Consider the following 19,886-nt stretch of genomic DNA (forward strand, 5'->3'; position numbering starts at 1 on the left):
TTAAATTACCCCTTGATCTCTAAGCAGAACAAAACAACAAAATGCCACACCAATAGTGAATACATAAAAACAAACAACTCCTTGGGCCTCAAGGGGAGGCTGATGCACAGGCCACGGCTGCCAGCGTGCAGCTGGGCTTCCCAGGGCAAACAGCAACACACGGTGCATCCATCAGAAGCTGAAAGAGCCCTCAGGGAAGAGAGGCCAACTCAAGGGGCTGAGCACGGGACACCCTTCTTCCTGCCGGGCTGCTTCCCCTCCTCTGGTTTCTTTCTGTCAGTCCTCAGAGAGCAAGGAGGTGCTCACAGCCTGTCACCAGCACTTACGGGTTGGCTGAAAGGCCACAGGTTGGGAAGACCAACAAGGAAACGGGGGAAAACCTGCACTGCACCATGTCAAGGGAGAGACGTGAAGCCGACCGCTTCATCGCCCTGCGATTGCCAGCCCGAGCGAGGGACGTTCTGACCAGCTACTGAAAGAGGCAGCACCAGGTTTAGAAAGTTCGCTTCAATTTTATTGCGTACAAGAAGATTTGGCTTCTATTTATTGCCCCGCCCACACCCCAAAATGAAACCCCAGTGCCCAGGATTGCCGCTTAGCAATCAGTCACTCAGCCTCCAGTCAGACCCAAGGAGAAGCCAAACCCCGGGGCTACGTCACCTCCTCCCTCTCCAGTCCCAGCCAGCCCTATTTCAACCTAACCCTACACCAGGCCTGGACCTCAAGAGACACACCCTGAAGGAACGCAGCGTCTCCAGCTCTTGCCATACACCAAGTCCTGCCTATGTGAAGCCCTCATTGCTTCTAACGCAGCACAAGTCCTTCCTGTCCAGTTCACTTCCATCATCTCCACCGTCCATGACAGGGAAAGCACGGCTGTGCCAGTAAACTGGACTGTTGAGTCAGCAGCTCTTGGTGCCACCTCCGAGGAAGCGTTGCAGGTGGTTCTGCTGTCCTTTGTAGCTTCTTGCTCAAGCCCTCATCGTTGCTTTCTGCTTTCCTTCTCGGCTTTCTTCCTCAGCTGAGTAGCGCTTGCCTTGCCTCGGCAAGCTTGCTGCAAGAGGGAAAAAAGAGGCACTATTTCACTCACGCACGCTGCCAGCACAGTCTGACTTAGAGAGCTGCTCGCAAGATATCCCTGGGCTACGAACCCAAGAACAAGGAAGGACACAAAAGTCACATCTGCATTGTCTGTTACCGCATGCCAAGGAAGAGTCCTCACACTCGAGCACTGCCCCACTTGCAGCTGAGGGGAGGAGGAGCTGGAAAGGACAGGTGGACAGAAAAGAAGGGAAAAGCTGAAGAGGCGAGAATCAACTTCTCCCCGAGGCAGATCACACCTTTGTGGCCACTCTTTTAGGAATGCTCACCATTCCTAATCCTAGCGTTAGCAAGATGAAAATTCACCACCTACCTTTTCACGCTCCTCGCGTACGCACTGAGGGCCGTGCCGTGGCTGTGCTGCACAACACCAGCGACTGAAAGAAAGCACGCAGAGAGCGGATCTGTTGCAGACAGTGCCAGGAGCTGTGCTTGAACAACGCTTTCGGTAAGGCACTCCTACCTTGCAATGGCCACACTTTGGGAGCTCTGGGACACAGCCACGTGTTGCTCTCCTGAGTCCCAGCTCCATTTCTCAGCCCACTCACGCTCTGCTCCTCCATGTTCTGCAAAGGAAAAGTCCCAAGAGGGAAATTCAGTTCATCGCAGATGTCATCAAACTGTCAGGGCAGTCGCACTCATTGCTCGGGGTGAGCAACCAGCTGCATGCTTACCCAAGGAGCAGCGGTTACTTTTACTTGAGTGTAACAGCCAATGCCTGACTGCAAGTACGAACACTAACCTATGCCTAACTCTAAAATAACAACAGAAACCTATACCTAACTCTAAAATAACAACAAAAACCTATACCTAACTCTAAAATAACAACAAAAACCTATACCTAACCCTAAAGAACAAACAGGAACCTATGCCTAACTCTAAAAAACGAACAGGAACCTATCCCTAACGCTAAAACTAAACTGAACACTAACACTAACACTAACTTAACACTACCATCAACAAAAAAGAACATAACAAACACCTAACCTAACAGGGGGAAGATGGAACTGGGGGCCCACAGAACCAGAGGAGCAACAAGGTGGAGGAGCAGAAGATGTTAAATAATGCCACCCAGCTAATGCTGGGGGCAGGGGCCGCGCAGCAGGAAAGGAGCCGAGTGCCTGGACCAGCGATGGTGAAGCTGTGACCATGCCAACGCGGGGCCTGGCACGGTGGTGTGGTGCCAGGCCAGCTATGCCGCGGGCGGATCCACGTCCATGGGCTCCTCTGGAGGGGGATCCACCTCCATCGGTTCCTCCGGAGGGGGATCCACCTCCATCGGTTCCTCCGGAGGGGGATCCACCTCCATCGGTTCCTCCGGAGGGGGATCCACCTCCATAGGCTCCACATGGGTGGTGGTCACAGGGCTGGTCCAGGCATGATGGATAATGGCTCTCTTACCCCTCCTCTGCCTGATGGTCATGGCGGGCCCCCTCCTCCTTCTGACTCCTAGGGCCCCCAGCTCCATCCTCCCACCAGAAACTTCAACCCTCGCCCTCTTTGCAGCAGGCATGGCTGTTAACTGCCACAACTGTCAGAGGCATGCGGCAACGGTGACCATGGTGACATGGAGAGGGTTCTAAAATGGCGGCCGCACTGCTGGCACTGGAGTTCCACATAGGATGAGGAGGGGGCTGGAGGGCAGGGCATGGTACGGGAGCTACAAGGTGCTCCCTGTGCCCAGCGGGCAGCCCTTCTCTCTGGCCAGCAAGAGGGCACAGACCAGCCGGCCCCAAGTAAAGGGCCCTCGGCCTCCTTCACCCTCCTTCACCCTCCCCCTTCTTCCACAAGGGAATCTTTTTGGGCTGCCATACTGTTGTGGTTTTGTATTTTTTTCTATTGGTATTTCACATCATAACATCATCTGGAGATCATAGATTGATCAGTCAATCATATTGATCTAGATAAGTCCGTGACACAGACGCAGCACGCAGCAGCTCCTGATGGGGCTCCTGAGCTGAGCACCAACAACGGCAGGCTCCAAAGGGGACCTGACTACGCCTGCCTCCTGGGACACACAAGCTCTGCTTTCCATAGTCGCACCCAGCGCCTCTCCTTGTGCGGCACCTCGGCGGATTCAACCCTTACCTACAATTAAGACCTCTGACTGAATTGGAATTCCAGTCACTCTGATTACACCCCACATCCCTGCTGCAGGCCCTCCCACATGCCCACGTGCTGCACCCAGCCACACCGGCTGCCCCAGCCCCGCAGCCAGGCGGGGGTTGGTGCTTCATGATCCTTGAGGTCCCTTCCAACCCGGGTCATTCTGTGATTCTGTGATCGGGTTGAAGGGGCTGGCACTGCCCTGAAGGTGAGCGAGAGAAGTTGGCAAAGGAAGGGTGAGTGGCGGGATCCGAGGAGGGCGTTTTGTGTTTGTGTGCGTGTCTGTTGTTTGCCTGATGTGTTTGTGTGCGTTGTTGTTTCAGGTGTCTGAGTGAGGACTCCCTGTGGGAACTGGCAGCAAGCAAAGGAATGGATCGACGGGCCTGGCCGCCGTGTTGGACTGCGGCTGTGGAGCCAACGAAGGTGTGTCCAGTGTCCTTCCTTACATCATTGACTATGTATGAGGTGTACCTATATCTGTGTAACCATTTTACAAGTCAGGGTGCAGGTTTTTGGTGGGGTCCTGACAGTTCCTCAGCTAGAACCCTCTTACCCCTTTGAGACAGGCCGCTTCCGTCTGTAGCTGTCATGCCAGGAGCCAAATAAATTGCCCCATGGTGAAAAACACCAAGACTCCTATGTCTGCACCGACTCTTTAACCATTTGTTTAAGAGGTGGGTTTTTAGGTCCAACTCAGTATCCCTCCCTGCCACTGAAAGTACAGATGCAATAACCACCCGCACACCTGTTCCTTCGATTACCCGCCCCAGTCCCCTGAAATCATCTTTGATAGCCTTCAGGCTTTTTTTACTAACTTCTTCACTGCCAGCCTGAACTATCAGCAGGGGATAGTAGACAGAAGGGCAGATCAGACTGGGAAGTCTCCCAGCAATGTCCCTGACCCGTGCCCAGGGGAGGGAGCACACCTCCCTGCGGGTAGGGTCGGGCCAGCATATAGGACCTTCCATTCCTCGCCAGTAGGGTCGTGCGCCCATGATGGCAGTAATGAACAAACTGCTGCATCACAAAGATCTTGGCCTGATTAGAAATCTTTGAGTAATGCTGTTACAGCAGACAGAATGTGCTAAGCGCAAGTAGTCTCCTGCACTTCACATCCTTGCTACTTTGTTCTGGGTGTTGTCACTGAGCAGCGTCTAACACAAATTCTGCCCCGGTCAGCTGGCTGCCTGAGCTTGAGCCCTGATGGCAACACTGTGTGCTTACCCAGGAGCAGCGGTTACTTTTACTTGAGTGTAGCAGCCAATGCCTGACTGTAAGTACGAACACTAACCTACGCCTAACTCTAAAATAACAACAGAAACCTATACCTAACCCTAAAGAACAAACAGGAACCTATGCCTAACTCTAAAGAACAAACAGGAACCTATCCCTAACGCTAAAACTAAACTGAACACTAACACTAACCTAACACAACCATCAAAACAAAGAACAGAGCAAACACCTAACTACAACAGGGGGAAGAAGGAACTGGGGGCCCACAGAACCGGAGGAGCAATGAGGTGGAGGAGAAGAAGATGTTAAATAATGCCACCCAGCTCATGCTGGGGGCAGGGGCCACGCAGCAGGAAAGGAGCCGAGTGCCTGGACCAGCGATGGTGAAGCTGTGACCATGCCAACGCGGGGCCTGGCACGGTCGTGTGGTGCCAGGCCAGCTATGCCGCGGGCGGATCCACGTCCATGGGCTCCTCTGGAGGGGGATCCACCTCCATCGGTTCCTCCGGAGGGGGATCCACCTCCATCGGCTCCACATGGGTGGTGGTCACAGGGCTGGTCCAGGCATGATGGAAACGGGCTCCTTTCCCCCTCCTCCATTTGATGGTTATGGCGGGCACCCTCCTCCTCTTCGGTTCTGGGGCCCCCAGCTCCTTCTCCCACTTAAATCCTCACTACATTCCTCTCGCCCTCGCTTCGTGCTGGACATGGCTGCTACCTGCCCAGCACTCTCAGAGGTGAGTGAGTCGGGTGGAGCCGCAGCAACCAAGGTGACAGCTGTGACATGGGGAAGATTCCAAAATGGCACCTGTGCTGCTGGGAGTGGTGTTCCGCATAGGATGAGGAGGGGGCTGGAGGGCAGGGCACGGCACGGGAGCTACAAGGCACTCCCTGTGTCCAGCGGGCAGCCCTTCTCTCCGGCCAGCAAGAGGGCACAGAGAGCTGGCCCCGAGAAAAGGGCCCTCGGCCTCCTTCACCCTCCCCCTCCTTTCATAAGGGAATCCCCACTTTGGGCTGGGCACCCACATGGAATCATTGAAACTACAACCTACTACTTTGCTTCTACAGCAAGACTATTGTACTGAAATACTACTGTACTTAAAAGCACCTGCAATCACACTACACTCGTTTTTAATATTAAACTCTCAAACTTTCATAGCAAATAATAACATCCGCTCACAAAGAAAATGTGGAGAGGCCACAAAAGAGAAATACCACTCATGAAAACATTTGTATTTAGACATTCAAACTAACAACGTACTTTGTCTTTACCTAACCGTACCATTCTGTGCTAGAAATACGATGTTTTGCTGTAGAGTATAACTTGGAGAACCCAAAAGCAGCTAAAACCTGCTCCACTCAGTAATTTGACCATCCGCTGATATTTGGTTCTTTGCTCCCTTGCTTTCTAGTTGCTCACTCTTTAGACACACGCAAATCACATTGTCAAGGACTACAAAAACACTGTTAGCCAAAAAATTTATGCTGGCAGAATCTTAACGTTAGAAACGTGTAAATTGGTTGCAAAGAAGAAAGTGAAGACCAACACAGTAACCAAATACTAACTGATACATAAGGCTTCTCTCACACATCCTGAAAACAGAACCGCCAGCCTTAATGAACTTTGCTCTTCAGACACTGACTGAAATGCAAGTATTACCTTGTCATGGTTTAATAATTTTGTAATTTTGCTATCAGTATTCCACATCATAACATCATATAAAGCATGAATAGTTTTACTGAATCTGCAACTTACAGAAGAAGACTACATCTCCCAGAGAACAACACGAGGTCACGGGACCTGGACACTATATTAACTCTGTCGCAGGCTAGACTGACGTCTTTCGAGTTCTGGCGTTCAGGGGAGTGTGTGGGAGCCTTCACCGTTTCGCCTAGATTTACAGTAGGCCTCTCGGTTTCGGGACTCATTCTCTCTCCTATTTTGCTTGATTCGTTAGCTCAATTTTCAATTATATTGTATTATACTGTGTTATCCTGTATTTCGATATAGTAATTTAGTAAATAAGTGTGCCTCCTTAGATTGTTGCTGCTGTTTTCTTTTCCTAATTAACTTTTTTTCCTTTCGGCCTAGGGCCCCTGCTGGGCCCACAGTCCCTGTCACAGACGCAGGTGGATTTTTAGTTTAAACCGTGACATACCTGTAGCAGCCTGGATCTGGCAATAGTCAAAGAATCCTTTACGTCCAGCTCCTTAGCATCAAAAGACCACAGATACTGCTGGGGCAGAATTTCATTGAAGCCTTCAAAAGAAGCTTGTGTCTGTTCCTCAGTGCCTCGGGAAGGTCTCCATTCTGCTACCAGCCTGGAAAAGACACAGAAGGATCATTTAAAACAGGCTACGCTAACCCAAGTTCATCTTTGTTAGTTTGTTTTGAAATGAACCGTAAGCTGTGTTAAGAAAAATGATGGAAAGTGCTGGGGATAGAGCACTGTGTAACTGTATTCTAATTGTATTCCCAACCTTCACCCTGCGCAAACAATTTTAAGTTAAAACCCTATGTTTCCAACCACTCAACTGCAGAAAGCATTTTAGGCTCCAGCAGAAGGCAGCATCTACTCACTGATGATATTAATGAGAGCACAGGAGTCCCTTGCTGTTCGGAGGAAGAAAAAAATGCAGAGCTGTGTTCATCTAATATGTTCCATATTTGTTTCTGTCAATCACAAAACTTTGCTCTGTGGTAGAAACTCCACTCTCCATTAAGAAAAGGGAGAAAAGCAGGCAGGAGACCCAAAGAACCTGAACCCAGGGAGAAGCAGATATTATGCTGAATTCAAGCCTAACCTGTCAGGAGAACTGGAATCGAAAGGAGAGAACGCAACACAGGACACAGAGTGTGACAAAAGAACATTGCTTAAGCTGCAATCTGAGCTCTGCCCGGCTTCCTCAAAACCAGAAGAGAACGGTCTTCTGCAGGTACTCCCTCCTCTCCATCCCAGTGAGTATTTGGCACAACTGCCAATGCCAATACGTTCCTTCTGCAAATGTCACCGTTTCTGTGAAACCTTTCCAGATGACTCGTGACTAAAGCAATTTCTACTCCCTCATTCCTCAAAACCTTCCCACACAAAAGCCTTCACAGATCAGATGGTAAGAAAGAGGGAATTCTACGGCCACAGCAATAAAGCGCGCAGAAAGCCCATCTGTTGCAGACAGAGGAGTGAGCCGTGCTTAACCAACACTGCTTCAGCGCACGCTTACAGTAAGGCACACCTACCTTGCGCTGGCCACGCACGAAGCTCGTGACGCAGCTCCAGGCGGCTCTCCTGGGGCCCAGCTTCATTTCACGGCCACTCACGCTCTGCTGCTGGACATTCTGCAACGGAAAAGCCACCGGATGCAAATCCCATCCCTCGCAGATGGCATCAGACCTCCGCTCTCATGGCAGTCACCACCGCCCTGCCCTGGGCAGCGCTTCCACTGCCCTTGCTCCTGCCACAAGACACCAACGTCTGCTTCTGACGCGGCTCCACCATGGGATCCTGTATGCAACAGAAAAACACACGGAGGCTGCCAGCCACTGCAACACGCGCGCTGTGAAACCCCTGGCACTGCTGAGTCCCAAGAGCAGAGGAGAGAAGCGTTTGCCTGCCATGGACGGGCTGCGGCGGGATTGAATCCTGCCTTCGAATCGGGACACCCCCAGGGAGAGCCTCCCTGGGGACCCAAAGACTGAAATGGAGGCAAGGTAACACTCTGCTATAGAAAGGGAAAGGGGAACTTCACAGAATCCGAGACAAAGGGTAACTGCAGATAGTTTACATTTAAAAGTGCAGGGATAGGGGGAATTACAGACACTTAGTCAAAATAAAACCAGAGAAGAGGGCAATAAAGATAAGAAGAAATTGTCCGGAGACCTCTGACAAGAAGAAGGATTAGATACCCCCGGGCAAGATGATGCTGACATGGGAGAACGATACCAGCAGATAACACCAAGAAGAAAACAGAAGAAGAATTTCACCCCAAAACAACGGCAAGGGTCGCGGGGAATGGGGTCCTAGGGAATGTAATGAATATGTAATCAAACTGAGGAGGAGACTATTGATTACGTATTAGCTTAACCTATATCTGTAACACACTTTTCTCCTTACGGTGTGCAAGTTTGGTGGAGCTCTCCCGCTTGCACCCGGCGCTGCGCAACGCTGGAATAAACATACCTGCTTTAGAACCCATCTTTGGGTTATAGAGTTTGATTCCGCAAGTCATCTTCCTGCCGCACAGCCCAGCACGGCCGGAGCCGCACCACACGATCCGGGCCGGGGCCGGCTCAGGCTCTGCCTCCAGGCTTTTGGGGCCGGCCGGGTGACTCCGCAGCACAGCGAGACCGTGGAGCCGCCCGGGAGCCGCCTCTGGGTGCCGGCAGCGCCGCGAGCTCCTCCCCCGACAGCCCCTCCGTGCCCCCGCACCGAGGCCCGACCCCGTTCGCAGCACAGAGCCCGCTCCTCCCGGCCCCGCTCATGGCCGCCATGCCGCCATGGCCCGGAAGTGCTCTCCGCCGCCTGCAGGAAGCACTTCCTGTCACTGGCACTGGCACTGTCACGTGGCTCAGGCCGGGCTGGGGCCTGTTGGGGGGGGGCGGCTGCCGGAAAAGGACCCAAAATTCACGTCTCATTTCGTGTCTTTCCTCTCGCTTTCCTTCCTTTACCTTCCCCTTCCCTTCCTTCCTTCCTCGCCCTCGTCCCCTTCCCTTCACCACCTCCCTGTGTCCATTCCAGTGCCTGGCCACCCTTTCTGAGCAGTAATACCTCGTAGTGTCCAGCCTGAATCTCCCCTGTCGCAGCTTGAAGCCATTCCCTCTGGTCCTATCATTAATGACACGAGAGAAGAGGCCGAGCCCCAGCTCACTACAGCCTCCCTTCAGGAAGTTAGAGAGAGCAATGAGGTCTCCCCTGAGCCTCCTCTTCTCCAGGCTGAACAATCCCAGCTCCCTCAGCCGCTCCTCATACGGCCTGTGCTCCAGACCCCTCACCAGCTTTGTTGCCCTCCTCTGAACGCGTTCCAGGGCCTCCATGTCTTTCTTGCACTGAGGGGCCCAAAACTGAACACAGCACTCGAGCTGCGGCCTCATCAGTGCTGAGAACAGGGGGACAATCACCTCTCTGCTCCTGCTGGCAACACTGTTTCCCATGCAGGCCAGGATGCCCTCGGCCTTCTTATTATACAGCAAAGGAATCCCCTGAAAAGGAAACCACAATATCTGGCAACATGAAACAAAGTTCTGATCCGTAAAAGACTGGCAGCAAGGCCTGAATCTCTTGTGTCATCTGCTCTTGATGTATCACATTAGCACTAGGTGGAATGCAGAAGCTTCCTGAGACGTGATAATCAAAACCTAGTCCAATGCCTTTAAAAAAGCCTTTAAGAGATTACTCCTCCTTGTCTGTTTAAAATAAACTTAGGTAATACAAAAGGTTGGAAAATTTTTGGACAACTCCCCAGGGCCGGGCTTTGGAAGGCCGTATTGACGAGAGTCAATCAAGCTCCGGCTGCAGGCGTATATGTGTGTGCCAGTTCTTTAACACAGTAGAAATCACAACTTGCTGCATGATCAAAATTCTACATGTGCTACTCCTGAACCCCAATGACTTCCAACGGTGTTAAATTACCCCTTGATCTCAAAGCAGAACAAAACAACAAAATGCCACACCAATAGTGAATACATAAAAACAAACAACTCCTTGGGCCTCAAGGGGAGGCTGATGCACAGGCCACGGCTGCCAGCGTGCAGCTGGGCTTCCCAGGGCAAACAGCAACACACGGTGCATCCATCAGAAGCTGAAAGAGCCCTCAGGGAAGAGAGGCCAACTCAAGGGGCTGAGCACGGGACACCCTTCTTCCTGCCGGGCTGCTTCCCCTCCTCTGGTTTCTTTCTGTCAGTCCTCAGAGAGCAAGGAGATGCTCACAGCCTGTCACCAGCACTTACGGGTTGGCTGAAAGGCCACAGGTTGGGAAGACCAACAAGGAAACGGGGGAAAACCTGCACTGCACCATGTCAAGGGAGAGACGTGAAGCCGACCGCTTCATCGCCCTGCGATTGCCAGCCCGAGCGAGGGACGTTCTGACCAGCTACTGAAAGAGGCAGCACCAGGTTTAGAAAGTTCGCTTCAATTTTATTGCGTACAAGAAGATTTGGCTTCTATTTATTGCCCCGCCCACACCCCAAAATGAAACCCCAGTGCCCAGGATTGCCGCTTAGCAATCAGTCACTCAGCCTCCAGTCAGACCCAAGGAGAAGCCAAACCCCGGGGCTACGTCACCTCCTCCCTCTCCAGTCCCAGCCAGCCCTATTTCAACCTAACCCTACACCAGGCCTGGACCTCAAGAGACACACCCTGAAGGAACGCAGCGTCTCCAGCTCTTGCCATACACCAAGTCCTGCCTATGTGAAGCCCTCATTGCTTCTAACGCAGCACAAGTCCTTCCTGTCCAGTTCACTTCCATCATCTCCACCGTCCATGACAGGGAAAGCACGGCTGTGCCAGTAAACTGGACTGTTGAGTCAGCAGCTCTTGGTGCCACCTCCGAGGAAGCGTTGCAGGTGGTTCTGCTGTCCTTTGTAGCTTCTTGCTCAAGCCCTCATCGTTGCTTTCTGCTTTCCTTCTCGGCTTTCTTCCTCAGCTGAGTAGCGCTTGCCTTGCCTCGGCAAGCTTGCTGCAAGAGGGAAAAAAGAGGCACTATTTCACTCACGCACGCTGCCAGCACAGTCTGACTTAGAGAGCTGCTCGCAAGATATCCCTGGGCTACGAACCCAAGAACAAGGAAGGACACAAAAGTCACATCTGCATTGTCTGTTACCGCATGCCAAGGAAGAGTCCTCACACTCGAGCACTGCCCCACTTGCAGCTGAGGGGAGGAGGAGCTGGAAAGGACAGGTGGACAGAAAAGAAGGGAAAAGCTGAAGAGGCGAGAATCAACTTCTCCCCGAGGCAGATCACACCTTTGTGGCCACTCTTTTAGGAATGCTCACCATTCCTAATCCTAGCGTTAGCAAGATGAAAATTCACCACCTACCTTTTCACGCTCCTCGCGTACGCACTGAGGGCCGTGCCGTGGCTGTGCTGCACAACACCAGCGACTGAAAGAAAGCACGCAGAGAGCGGATCTGTTGCAGACAGTGCCAGGAGCTGTGCTTGAACAACGCTTACGGTAAGGCACGCCTACCTTGCAATGGCCACACTTTGGGAGCTCTGGGACACAGCCACGTGTTGCTCTCCTGAGTCCCAGCTCCATTTCTCAGCCACTCACGCTCTGCTCCTCCATGTTCTGCAAAGGAAAAGTCCCAAGAGGGAAATTCAGTTCATCGCAGATGTCATCAAACTGTCAGGGCAGTCGCACTCATTGCTCGGGGTGAGCAACCAGCTGCATGCTTACCCAAGGAGCAGCGGTTACTTTTACTTGAGTGTAACAGCCAATGCCTGACTGCAAGTACGAACACTAACCTATGCCTAACTCTAAAATAACAACAGAAACCTATACCTAACTCTAAAATAACAACAAAAACCTATACCTAACTCTAAAATAACAACAAAAACCTATACCTAACCCTAAAGAACAAACAGGAACCTATGCCTAACTCTAAAAAACGAACAGGAACCTATCCCTAACGCTAAAACTAAACTGAACACTAACACTAACACTAATCTAACACTACCATCAACAAAAACATAACAAGCACCTAACCTAACAGGGGGAAGAAGGAACTGGGGGCCCACAGAACCAGAGGAGCAACAACGTGGAGGAGAAGATGATGTTAAATAATGCCACCCAGCTAATGCTGGGGGCAGGGGCCGCGCAGCAGGAAAGGAGCCGAGTGCCTGGACCAGCGATGGTGAAGCTGTGACCATGCCAACGCGGGGCCTGGCACGGTGGTGTGGTGCCAGGCCAGCTATGCCGCGGGCGGATCCACGTCCATGGGTTCCTCTGGAGGGGGATCCACCTCCATCGGTTCCTCCGGAGGGGGATCCACCTCCATCGGTTCCTCCGGAGGGGGATCCACCTCCATCGGTTCCTCCGGAGGGGGATCCACCTCCATAGGCTCCACATGGGTGGTGGTCACAGGGCTGGTCCAGGCATGATGGATAATGGCTCTCTTACCCCTCCTCTGCCTGATGGTCATGGCGGGCCCCCTCCTCCTTCTGACTCCTAGGGCCCCCAGCTCCATCCTCCCACCAGAAACTTCAACCCTCGCCCTCTTTGCAGCAGGCATGGCTGTTAACTGCCACAACTGTCAGAGGCATGCGGCAACGGTGACCATGGTGACATGGAGAGGGTTCTAAAATGGCGGCCGCACTGCTGGCACTGGAGTTCCACATAGGATGAGGAGGGGGCTGGAGGGCAGGGCATGGTACGGGAGCTACAAGGTGCTCCCTGTGCCCAGCGGGCAGCCCTTCTCTCTGGCCAGCAAGAGGGCACAGACCAGCCGGCCCCAAGTAAAGGGCCCTCGGCCTCCTTCACCCTCCTTCACCCTCCCCCTTCTTCCACAAGGGAATCTTTTTGGGCTGCCATACTGTTGTGGTTTTGTATTTTTTTCTATTGGTATTTCACATCATAACATCATCTGGAGATCATAGATTGATCAGTCAATCATATTGATCTAGATAAGTCCGTGACACAGACGCAGCACGCAGCAGCTCCTGATGGGGCTCCTGAGCTGAGCACCAACAACGGCAGGCTCCAAAGGGGACCTGACTACGCCTGCCTCCTGGGACACACAAGCTCTGCTTTCCATAGTCGCACCCAGCGCCTCTCCTTGTGCGGCACCTCGGCGGATTCAACCCTTACCTACAATTAAGACCTCTGACTGAATTGGAATTCCAGTCACTCTGATTACACCCCACATCCCTGCTGCAGGCCCTCCCACATGCCCACGTGCTGCACCCAGCCACACCGGCTGCCACAGCCCCGCAGCCAGGCGGGGGGTTGGTGCTTCATGATCCTTGAGGTCCCTTCCAACCCGGGTCATTCTGTGATTCTGTGATCGGGTTGAAGGGGCTGGCACTGCCCTGAAGGTGAGCGAGAGAAGTTGGCAAAGGAAGGGTGAGTGGCGGGATCCGAGGAGGGCGTTTTGTGTTTGTGTGCGTGTCTGTTGTTTGCCTGATGTGTTTGTGTGCGTTGTTGTTTCAGGTGTCTGAGTGAGGACTCCCTGTGGGAACTGGCAGCAAGCAAAGGAATGGATCGACGGGCCTGGGCGCCGTGTTGGACTGCGGCTGTGGAGCCAACGAAGGTGTGTCCAGTGTCCTTCCTTACATCATTGACTATGTATGAGGTGTACCTATATCTGTGTAACCATTTTACAAGTCAGGGTGCAGGTTTTTGGTGGGGTCCTGACAGTTCCTCAGCTAGAACCCTCTTACCCCTTTGAGACAGGCCGCTTCCGTCTGTAGCTGTCATGCCAGGAGCCAAATAAATTGCCCCATGGTGAAAAACACCAAGACTCCTATGTCTGCACCGACTCTTTAACCATTTGTTTAAGAGGTGGGTTTTTAGGTCCAACTCAGTATCCCTCCCTGCCACTGAAAGTACAGATGCAATAACCACCCGCACACCTGTTCCTTCGATTACCCGCCCCAGTCCCCTGAAATCATCTTTGATAGCCTTCAGGCTTTTTTTACTAACTTCTTCACTGCCAGCCTGAACTATCAGCAGGGGATAGTAGACAGAAGGGCAGATCAGACTGGGAAGTCTCCCAGCAATGTCCCTGACCCGTGCCCAGGGGAGGGAGCACACCTCCCTGCGGGTAGGGTCGGGCCAGCATATAGGGCCTTCCATTCCTCGCCAGTAGGGTCGTGCGCCCATGATGGCAGTAATGAACAAACTGCTGCATCACAAAGATCTTGGCCTGATTAGAAATCTTTGAGTAATGCTGTTACAGCAGACAGAATGTGCTAAGCGCAAGTAGTCTCCTGCACTTCACATCCTTGCTACTTTGTTCTGGGTGTTGTCACTGAGCAGCGTCTAACACAAATTCTGCCCCGGTCAGCTGGCTGCCTGAGCTTGAGCCCTGATGGCAACACTGTGTGCTTACCCAGGAGCAGCGGTTACTTTTACTTGAGTGTAGCAGCCAATGCCTGACTGTAAGTACGAACACTAACCTACGCCTAACTCTAAAATAACAACAGAAACCTATACCTAACCCTAAAGAACAAACAGGAACCTATGCCTAACTCTAAAGAACAAACAGGAACCTATGCCTAACGCTAAAACTAAACTGAACACTAACACTAACCTAACACAACCATCAAAACAAAGAACAGAGCAAACACCTAACTACAACAGGGGGAAGAAGGAACTGGGGGCCCACAGAACCGGAGGAGCAACGAGGTGGAGGAGAAGAAGATGTTAAATAATGCCACCCAGCTCATGCTGGGGGCAGGGGCCGCGCAGCAGGAAAGGAGCCGAGTGCCTGGACCAGCGATGGTGAAGCTGTGACCATGCCAACGCGGGGCCTGGCACGGTCGTGTGGTGCCAGGCCAGCTATGCCGCGGGCGGATCCACGTCCATGGGGTCCTCTGGAGGGGGATCCACCTCCATCGGTTCCTCCGGAGGGGGATCCACCTCCATCGGTTCCTCCGGAGGGGGATCCACCTCCATCGGCTCCACATGGGTGGTGGTCACAGGGCTGGTCCAGGCATGATGGAAACGGGCTCCTTTCCCCCTCCTCCATTTGATGGTTATGGCGGGCACCCTCCTCCTCTTCGGTTCTGGGGCCCCCAGCTCCTTCTCCCCACTTAAATCCTCACTACATTCCTCTCGCCCTCGCTTCGTGCTGGACATGGCTGCTACCTGCCCAGCACTCTCAGAGGTGAGTGAGTCGGGTGGAGCCGCAGCTACCAAGGTGACAGCTGTGACATGGGGAAGATTCCAAAATGGCACCTGTGCTGCTGGGAGTGGTGTTCCGCATAGGATGAGGAGGGGGCTGGAGGGCAGGGCACGGCACGGGAGCTACAAGGCACTCCCTGTGTCCAGCGGGCAGCCCTTCTCTCCGGCCAGCAAGAGGGCACAGAGAGCTGGCCCCGAGAAAAGGGCCCTCGGCCTCCTTCACCCTCCCCCTCCTTTCATAAGGGAATCCCCACTTTGGGCTGGGCACCCACATGGAATCATTGAAACTACAACCTACTACTTTGCTTCTACAGCAAGACTATTGTACTGAAATACTACTGTACTTAAAGCACCTGCAATCACACTACACTCGTTTTTAATATTAAACTCTCAAACTTTCATAGCAAATAATAACATCCGCTCACAAAGAAAATGTGGAGAGGCCACAAAAGAGAAATACCACTCATGAAAACATTTGTATTTAGACATTCAAACTAACAACGTACTTTGTCTTTACCTAACCGTACCATTCTGTGCTAGAAATACGATGTTTTGCTGTAGAGTATAACTTGGAGAACCCAAAAGCAGCTAAAACCTGCTCCACTCAGTAATTTGACCATCCGCTGATATTTGGTTCTTTTCTCCCTTGCTTTCTAGTTGCTCACTCTTTAGACACACGCAAATCACATTGTCAAGGACTACAAAAACACTGTTAGCCAAAAAATTTATGCTGGCAGAATCTTAACGTTAGAAACGTGTAAATTGGTTGCAAAGAAGAAAGTGAAGACCAACACAGTAACCAAATACTAACTGATACATAAGGCTTCTCTCACACATCCTGAAAACAGAACCGCCAGCCTTAATGAACTTTGCTCTTCAGACACTGACTGAAATGCAAGTATTACCTTGTCATGGTTTAATAATTTTGTAATTTTGCTATCAGTATTCCACATCATAACATCATATAAAGCATGAATAATTTTACTGAATCTGCAACTTACAGAAGAAGACTACATCTCCCAGAGAACAACACGAGGTCACGGGACCTGGACACTATATTAACTCTGTCGCAGGCTAGACTGACGTCTTTCGAGTTCTGGCGTTCAGGGGAGTGTGTGGGAGCCTTCACCGTTTCGCCTAGATTTACAGTAGGCCTCTCGGTTTCGGGACTCATTCTCTCTCCTATTTTGCTTGATTCGTTAGCTCAATTTTCAATTATATTGTATTATACTGTGTTATCCTGTATTTCGATATAGTAATTTAGTAAATAAGTGTGCCTCCTTAGATTGTTGCTGCTGTTTTCTTTTCCTAATTAACTTTTTTTCCTTTCGGCCTAGGGCCCCTGCTGGGCCCACAGTCCCTGTCACGGACGCAGGTGGATTTTTAGTTTAAACCGTGACATACCTGTAGCAGCCTGGATCTGGCAATAGTCAAAGAATCCTTTACGTCCAGCTCCTTAGCATCAAAAGACCACAGATACTGCTGGGGCAGAATTTCATTGAAGCCTTCAAAAGAAGCTTGTGTCTGTTCCTCAGTGCCTCGGGAAAGTCTCCATTCTGCTACCAGCCTGGAAAAGACACAGAAGGATCATTTAAAACAGGCTACGCTAACCCAAGTTCATCTTTGTTAGTTTGTTTTGAAATGAACCGTAAGCTGTGTTAAGAAAAATGATGGAAAGTGCTGGGGATAGAGCACTGTGTAACTGTATTCTAATTGTATTCCCAACCTTCACCCTGCGCAAACAATTTTAAGTTAAAACCCTATGTTTCCAACCACTCAACTGCAGAAAGCATTTTAGGCTCCAGTAGAAGGCAGCATCTACTCACTGATGATATTAATGAGAGCACAGGAGTCCCTTGCTGTTCGGAGGAAGAAAAAAATGCAGAGCTGTGTTCATCTAATATGTTCCATATTTGTTTCTGTCAATCACGAAACTTTGCTCTGTGGTAGAAACTCCACTCTCCATTAAGAAAAGGGAGAAAAGCAGGCAGGAGACCCAAAGAACCTGAACCCAGGGAGAAGCAGATATTATGCTGAATTCAAGCCTAACCTGTCAGGAGAACTGGAATCGAAAGGAGAGAACGCAACACAGGACACAGAGTGTGACAAAAGAACATTGCTTAAGCTGCAATCTGAGCTCTGCCCGGCTTCCTCAAAACCAGAAGAGAACGGTCTTCTGCAGGTACTCCCTCCTCTCCATCCCAGTGAGTATTTGGCACAACTGCCAATGCCAATACGTTCCTTCTGCAAATGTCACCGTTTCTGTGAAACCTTTCCAGATGACTCGTGACTAAAGCAATTTCTACTCCCTCATTCCTCAAAACCTTCCCACACAAAAGCCTTCACAGATCAGATGGTAAGAAAGAGGGAATTCTACGGCCACAGCAATAAAGCGCGCAGAAAGCCCATCTGTTGCAGACAGAGGAGTGAGCCGTGCTTAACCAACACTGCTTCAGCGCACGCTTACAGTAAGGCACACCTACCTTGCGCTGGCCACGCACGAAGCTCGTGACGCAGCTCCAGGCGGCTCTCCTGGGGCCCAGCTTCATTTCACGGCCACTCATGCTCTGCTGCTGGACATTCTGCAACGGAAAAGCCACCGGATGCAAATCCCATCCCTCGCAGATGGCATCAGACCTCCGCTCTCATGGCAGTCACCACCGCCCTGCCCTGGGCAGCGCTTCCACTGCCCTTGCTCCTGCCACAAGACACCAACGTCTGCTTCTGACGCGGCTCCACCATGGGATCCTGTATGCAACAGAAAAACACACGGAGGCTGCCAGCCACTGCAACACGCGCGCTGTGAAACCCCTGGCACTGCTGAGTCCCAAGAGCAGAGGAGAGAAGCGTTTGCCTGCCATGGACGGGCTGCGGCGGGATTGAATCCTGCCTTCGAATCGGGACACCCCCAGGGAGAGCCTCCCTGGGGACCCAAAGACTGAAATGGAGGCAAGGTAACACTCTGCTATAGAAAGGGAAAGGGGAACTTCACAGAATCCGAGACAAAGGGTAACTGCAGATAGTTTACATTTAAAAGTGCAGGGATAGGGGGAATTACAGACACTTAGTCAAAATAAAACCAGAGAAGAGGGCAATAAAGATAAGAAGAAATTGTCCGGAGACCTCTGACAAGAAGAAGGATTAGATACCCCCGGGCAAGATGATGCTGACATGGGAGAACGATACCAGCAGATAACACCAAGAAGAAAACAGAAGAAGAATTTCACCCCAAAACAACGGCAAGGGTCGCGGGGAACGGGGTCCTAGGGAATGTAATGAATATGTAATCAAACTGAGGAGGAGACTATTGATTACGTATTAGCTTAACCTATATCTGTAACACACTTTTCTCCTTACGGTGTGCAAGTTTGGTGGAGCTCTCCCGCTTGCACCCGGCGCTGCGCAACGCTGGAATAAACATACCTGCTTTAGAACCCATCTTTGGGTTATAGAGTTTGATTCCGCAAGTCATCTTCCTGCCGCACAGCCCAGCACGGCCGGAGCCGCACCACACGATCCGGGCCGGGGCCGGCTCAGGCTCTGCCTCCAGGCTTTTGGGGCCGGCCGGGTGACTCCGCAGCACAGCGAGACCGTGGAGCCGCCCGGGAGCCGCCTCTGGGTGCCGGCAGCGCCGCGAGCTCCTCCCCCGACAGCCCCTCCGTGCCCCCGCACCGAGGCCCGACCCCGTTCGCAGCACAGAGCCCGCTCCTCCCGGCCCCGCTCATGGCCGCCATGCCGCCATGGCCCGGAAGTGCTCTCCGCCGCCTGCAGGAAGCACTTCCTGTCACTGGCACTGGCACTGTCACGTGGCTCAGGCCGGGCTGGGGCCTGTTGGGGGGGGGCGGCTGCCGGAAAAGGACCCAAAATTCACGTCTCATTTCGTGTCTTTCCTCTCGCTTTCCTTCCTTTACCTTCCCCTTCCCTTCCTTCCTTCCTCGCCCTCGTCCCCTTCCCTTCACCACCTCCCTGTGTCCATTCCAGTGCCTGGCCACCCTTTCTGAGCAGTAATACCTCGTAGTGTCCAGCCTGAATCTCCCCTGTCGCAGCTTGAAGCCATTCCCTCTGGTCCTATCATTAATGACACGAGAGAAGAGGCCGAGCCCCAGCTCACTACAGCCTCCCTTCAGGAAGTTAGAGAGAGCAATGAGGTCTCCCCTGAGCCTCCTCTTCTCCAGGCTGAACAATCCCAGCTCCCTCAGCCGCTCCTCATACGGCCTGTGCTCCAGACCCCTCACCAGCTTTGTTGCCCTCCTCTGAACGCGTTCCAGGGCCTCCATGTCTTTCTTGCACTGAGGGGCCCAAAACTGAACACAGCACTCGAGCTGCGGCCTCATCAGTGCTGACAACAGGGGGACAATCACCTCTCTGCTCCTGCTGGCAACACTGTTTCCCATGCAGGCCAGGATGCCCTCGGCCTTCTTATTATACAGCAAAGGAATCCCCTGAAAAGGAAACCACAATATCTGGCAACATGAAACAAAGTTCTGATTCGTAAAAGACTGGCAGCAAGGCCTGAATCTCTTGTGTCATCTGCTCTTGATGTATCACATTAGCACTAGGTGGAATGCAGAAGCTTCCTGAGACGTGATAATCAAAACCTAGTCCAA

General features: G+C 52.0%; 2 protein-coding genes across 5 annotated transcripts; both read right to left on the reverse strand.

The window, feature by feature from the left end:
• Positions 1 to 492: 492 nt before the first annotated feature.
• On the reverse strand, positions 493 to 10,616 carry LOC146757752 (uncharacterized). Of its 2 annotated transcripts, XM_085520019.1 has the most exons (6): positions 8,619 to 10,616; positions 7,679 to 7,943; positions 6,600 to 6,762; positions 1,565 to 1,667; positions 1,415 to 1,478; positions 493 to 1,054 (listed from the first exon to the last, which is right to left on the reverse strand). In XM_085520019.1, the coding sequence occupies exon 1, from the start codon at positions 9,587 to 9,589 to the stop codon at positions 8,729 to 8,731; it is 861 nt and encodes a 286-aa protein (XP_085376145.1). In that variant the 5' UTR covers positions 9,590 to 10,616; the 3' UTR covers positions 493 to 1,054; positions 1,415 to 1,478; positions 1,565 to 1,667; positions 6,600 to 6,762; positions 7,679 to 7,943; positions 8,619 to 8,728. The 2 variants fall into 2 exon arrangements, with proteins under 2 accessions (XP_085376145.1, XP_085376144.1); XM_085520018.1 differs by having other exon boundaries at positions 7,679 to 10,616.
• LOC146757753 (uncharacterized) lies at positions 10,551 to 19,825 on the reverse strand. Of its 3 annotated transcripts, none has more exons than XM_085520032.1 (6): positions 18,703 to 19,825; positions 17,763 to 17,861; positions 16,684 to 16,846; positions 11,623 to 11,724; positions 11,473 to 11,536; positions 10,551 to 11,112 (listed from the first exon to the last, which is right to left on the reverse strand). In XM_085520032.1, the coding sequence occupies exon 1, from the start codon at positions 19,671 to 19,673 to the stop codon at positions 18,813 to 18,815; it is 861 nt and encodes a 286-aa protein (XP_085376158.1). In that variant the 5' UTR covers positions 19,674 to 19,825; the 3' UTR covers positions 10,551 to 11,112; positions 11,473 to 11,536; positions 11,623 to 11,724; positions 16,684 to 16,846; positions 17,763 to 17,861; positions 18,703 to 18,812. The 3 variants fall into 3 exon arrangements, with proteins under 3 accessions (XP_085376158.1, XP_085376157.1, XP_085376156.1); XM_085520031.1 differs by having other exon boundaries at positions 17,763 to 18,027; XM_085520030.1 differs by having other exon boundaries at positions 17,763 to 19,825.
• Between the last annotated feature and the right edge of the window lie 61 nt (positions 19,826 to 19,886).

The sequence above is a fragment of the Coturnix japonica genome, chromosome 19 (assembly GCF_054131305.1).
Source record: "Coturnix japonica strain WE chromosome 19, WE-NBRP24, whole genome shotgun sequence".
In the NCBI taxonomy this organism is placed as follows: domain Eukaryota; kingdom Metazoa; phylum Chordata; class Aves; order Galliformes; family Phasianidae; genus Coturnix; species Coturnix japonica.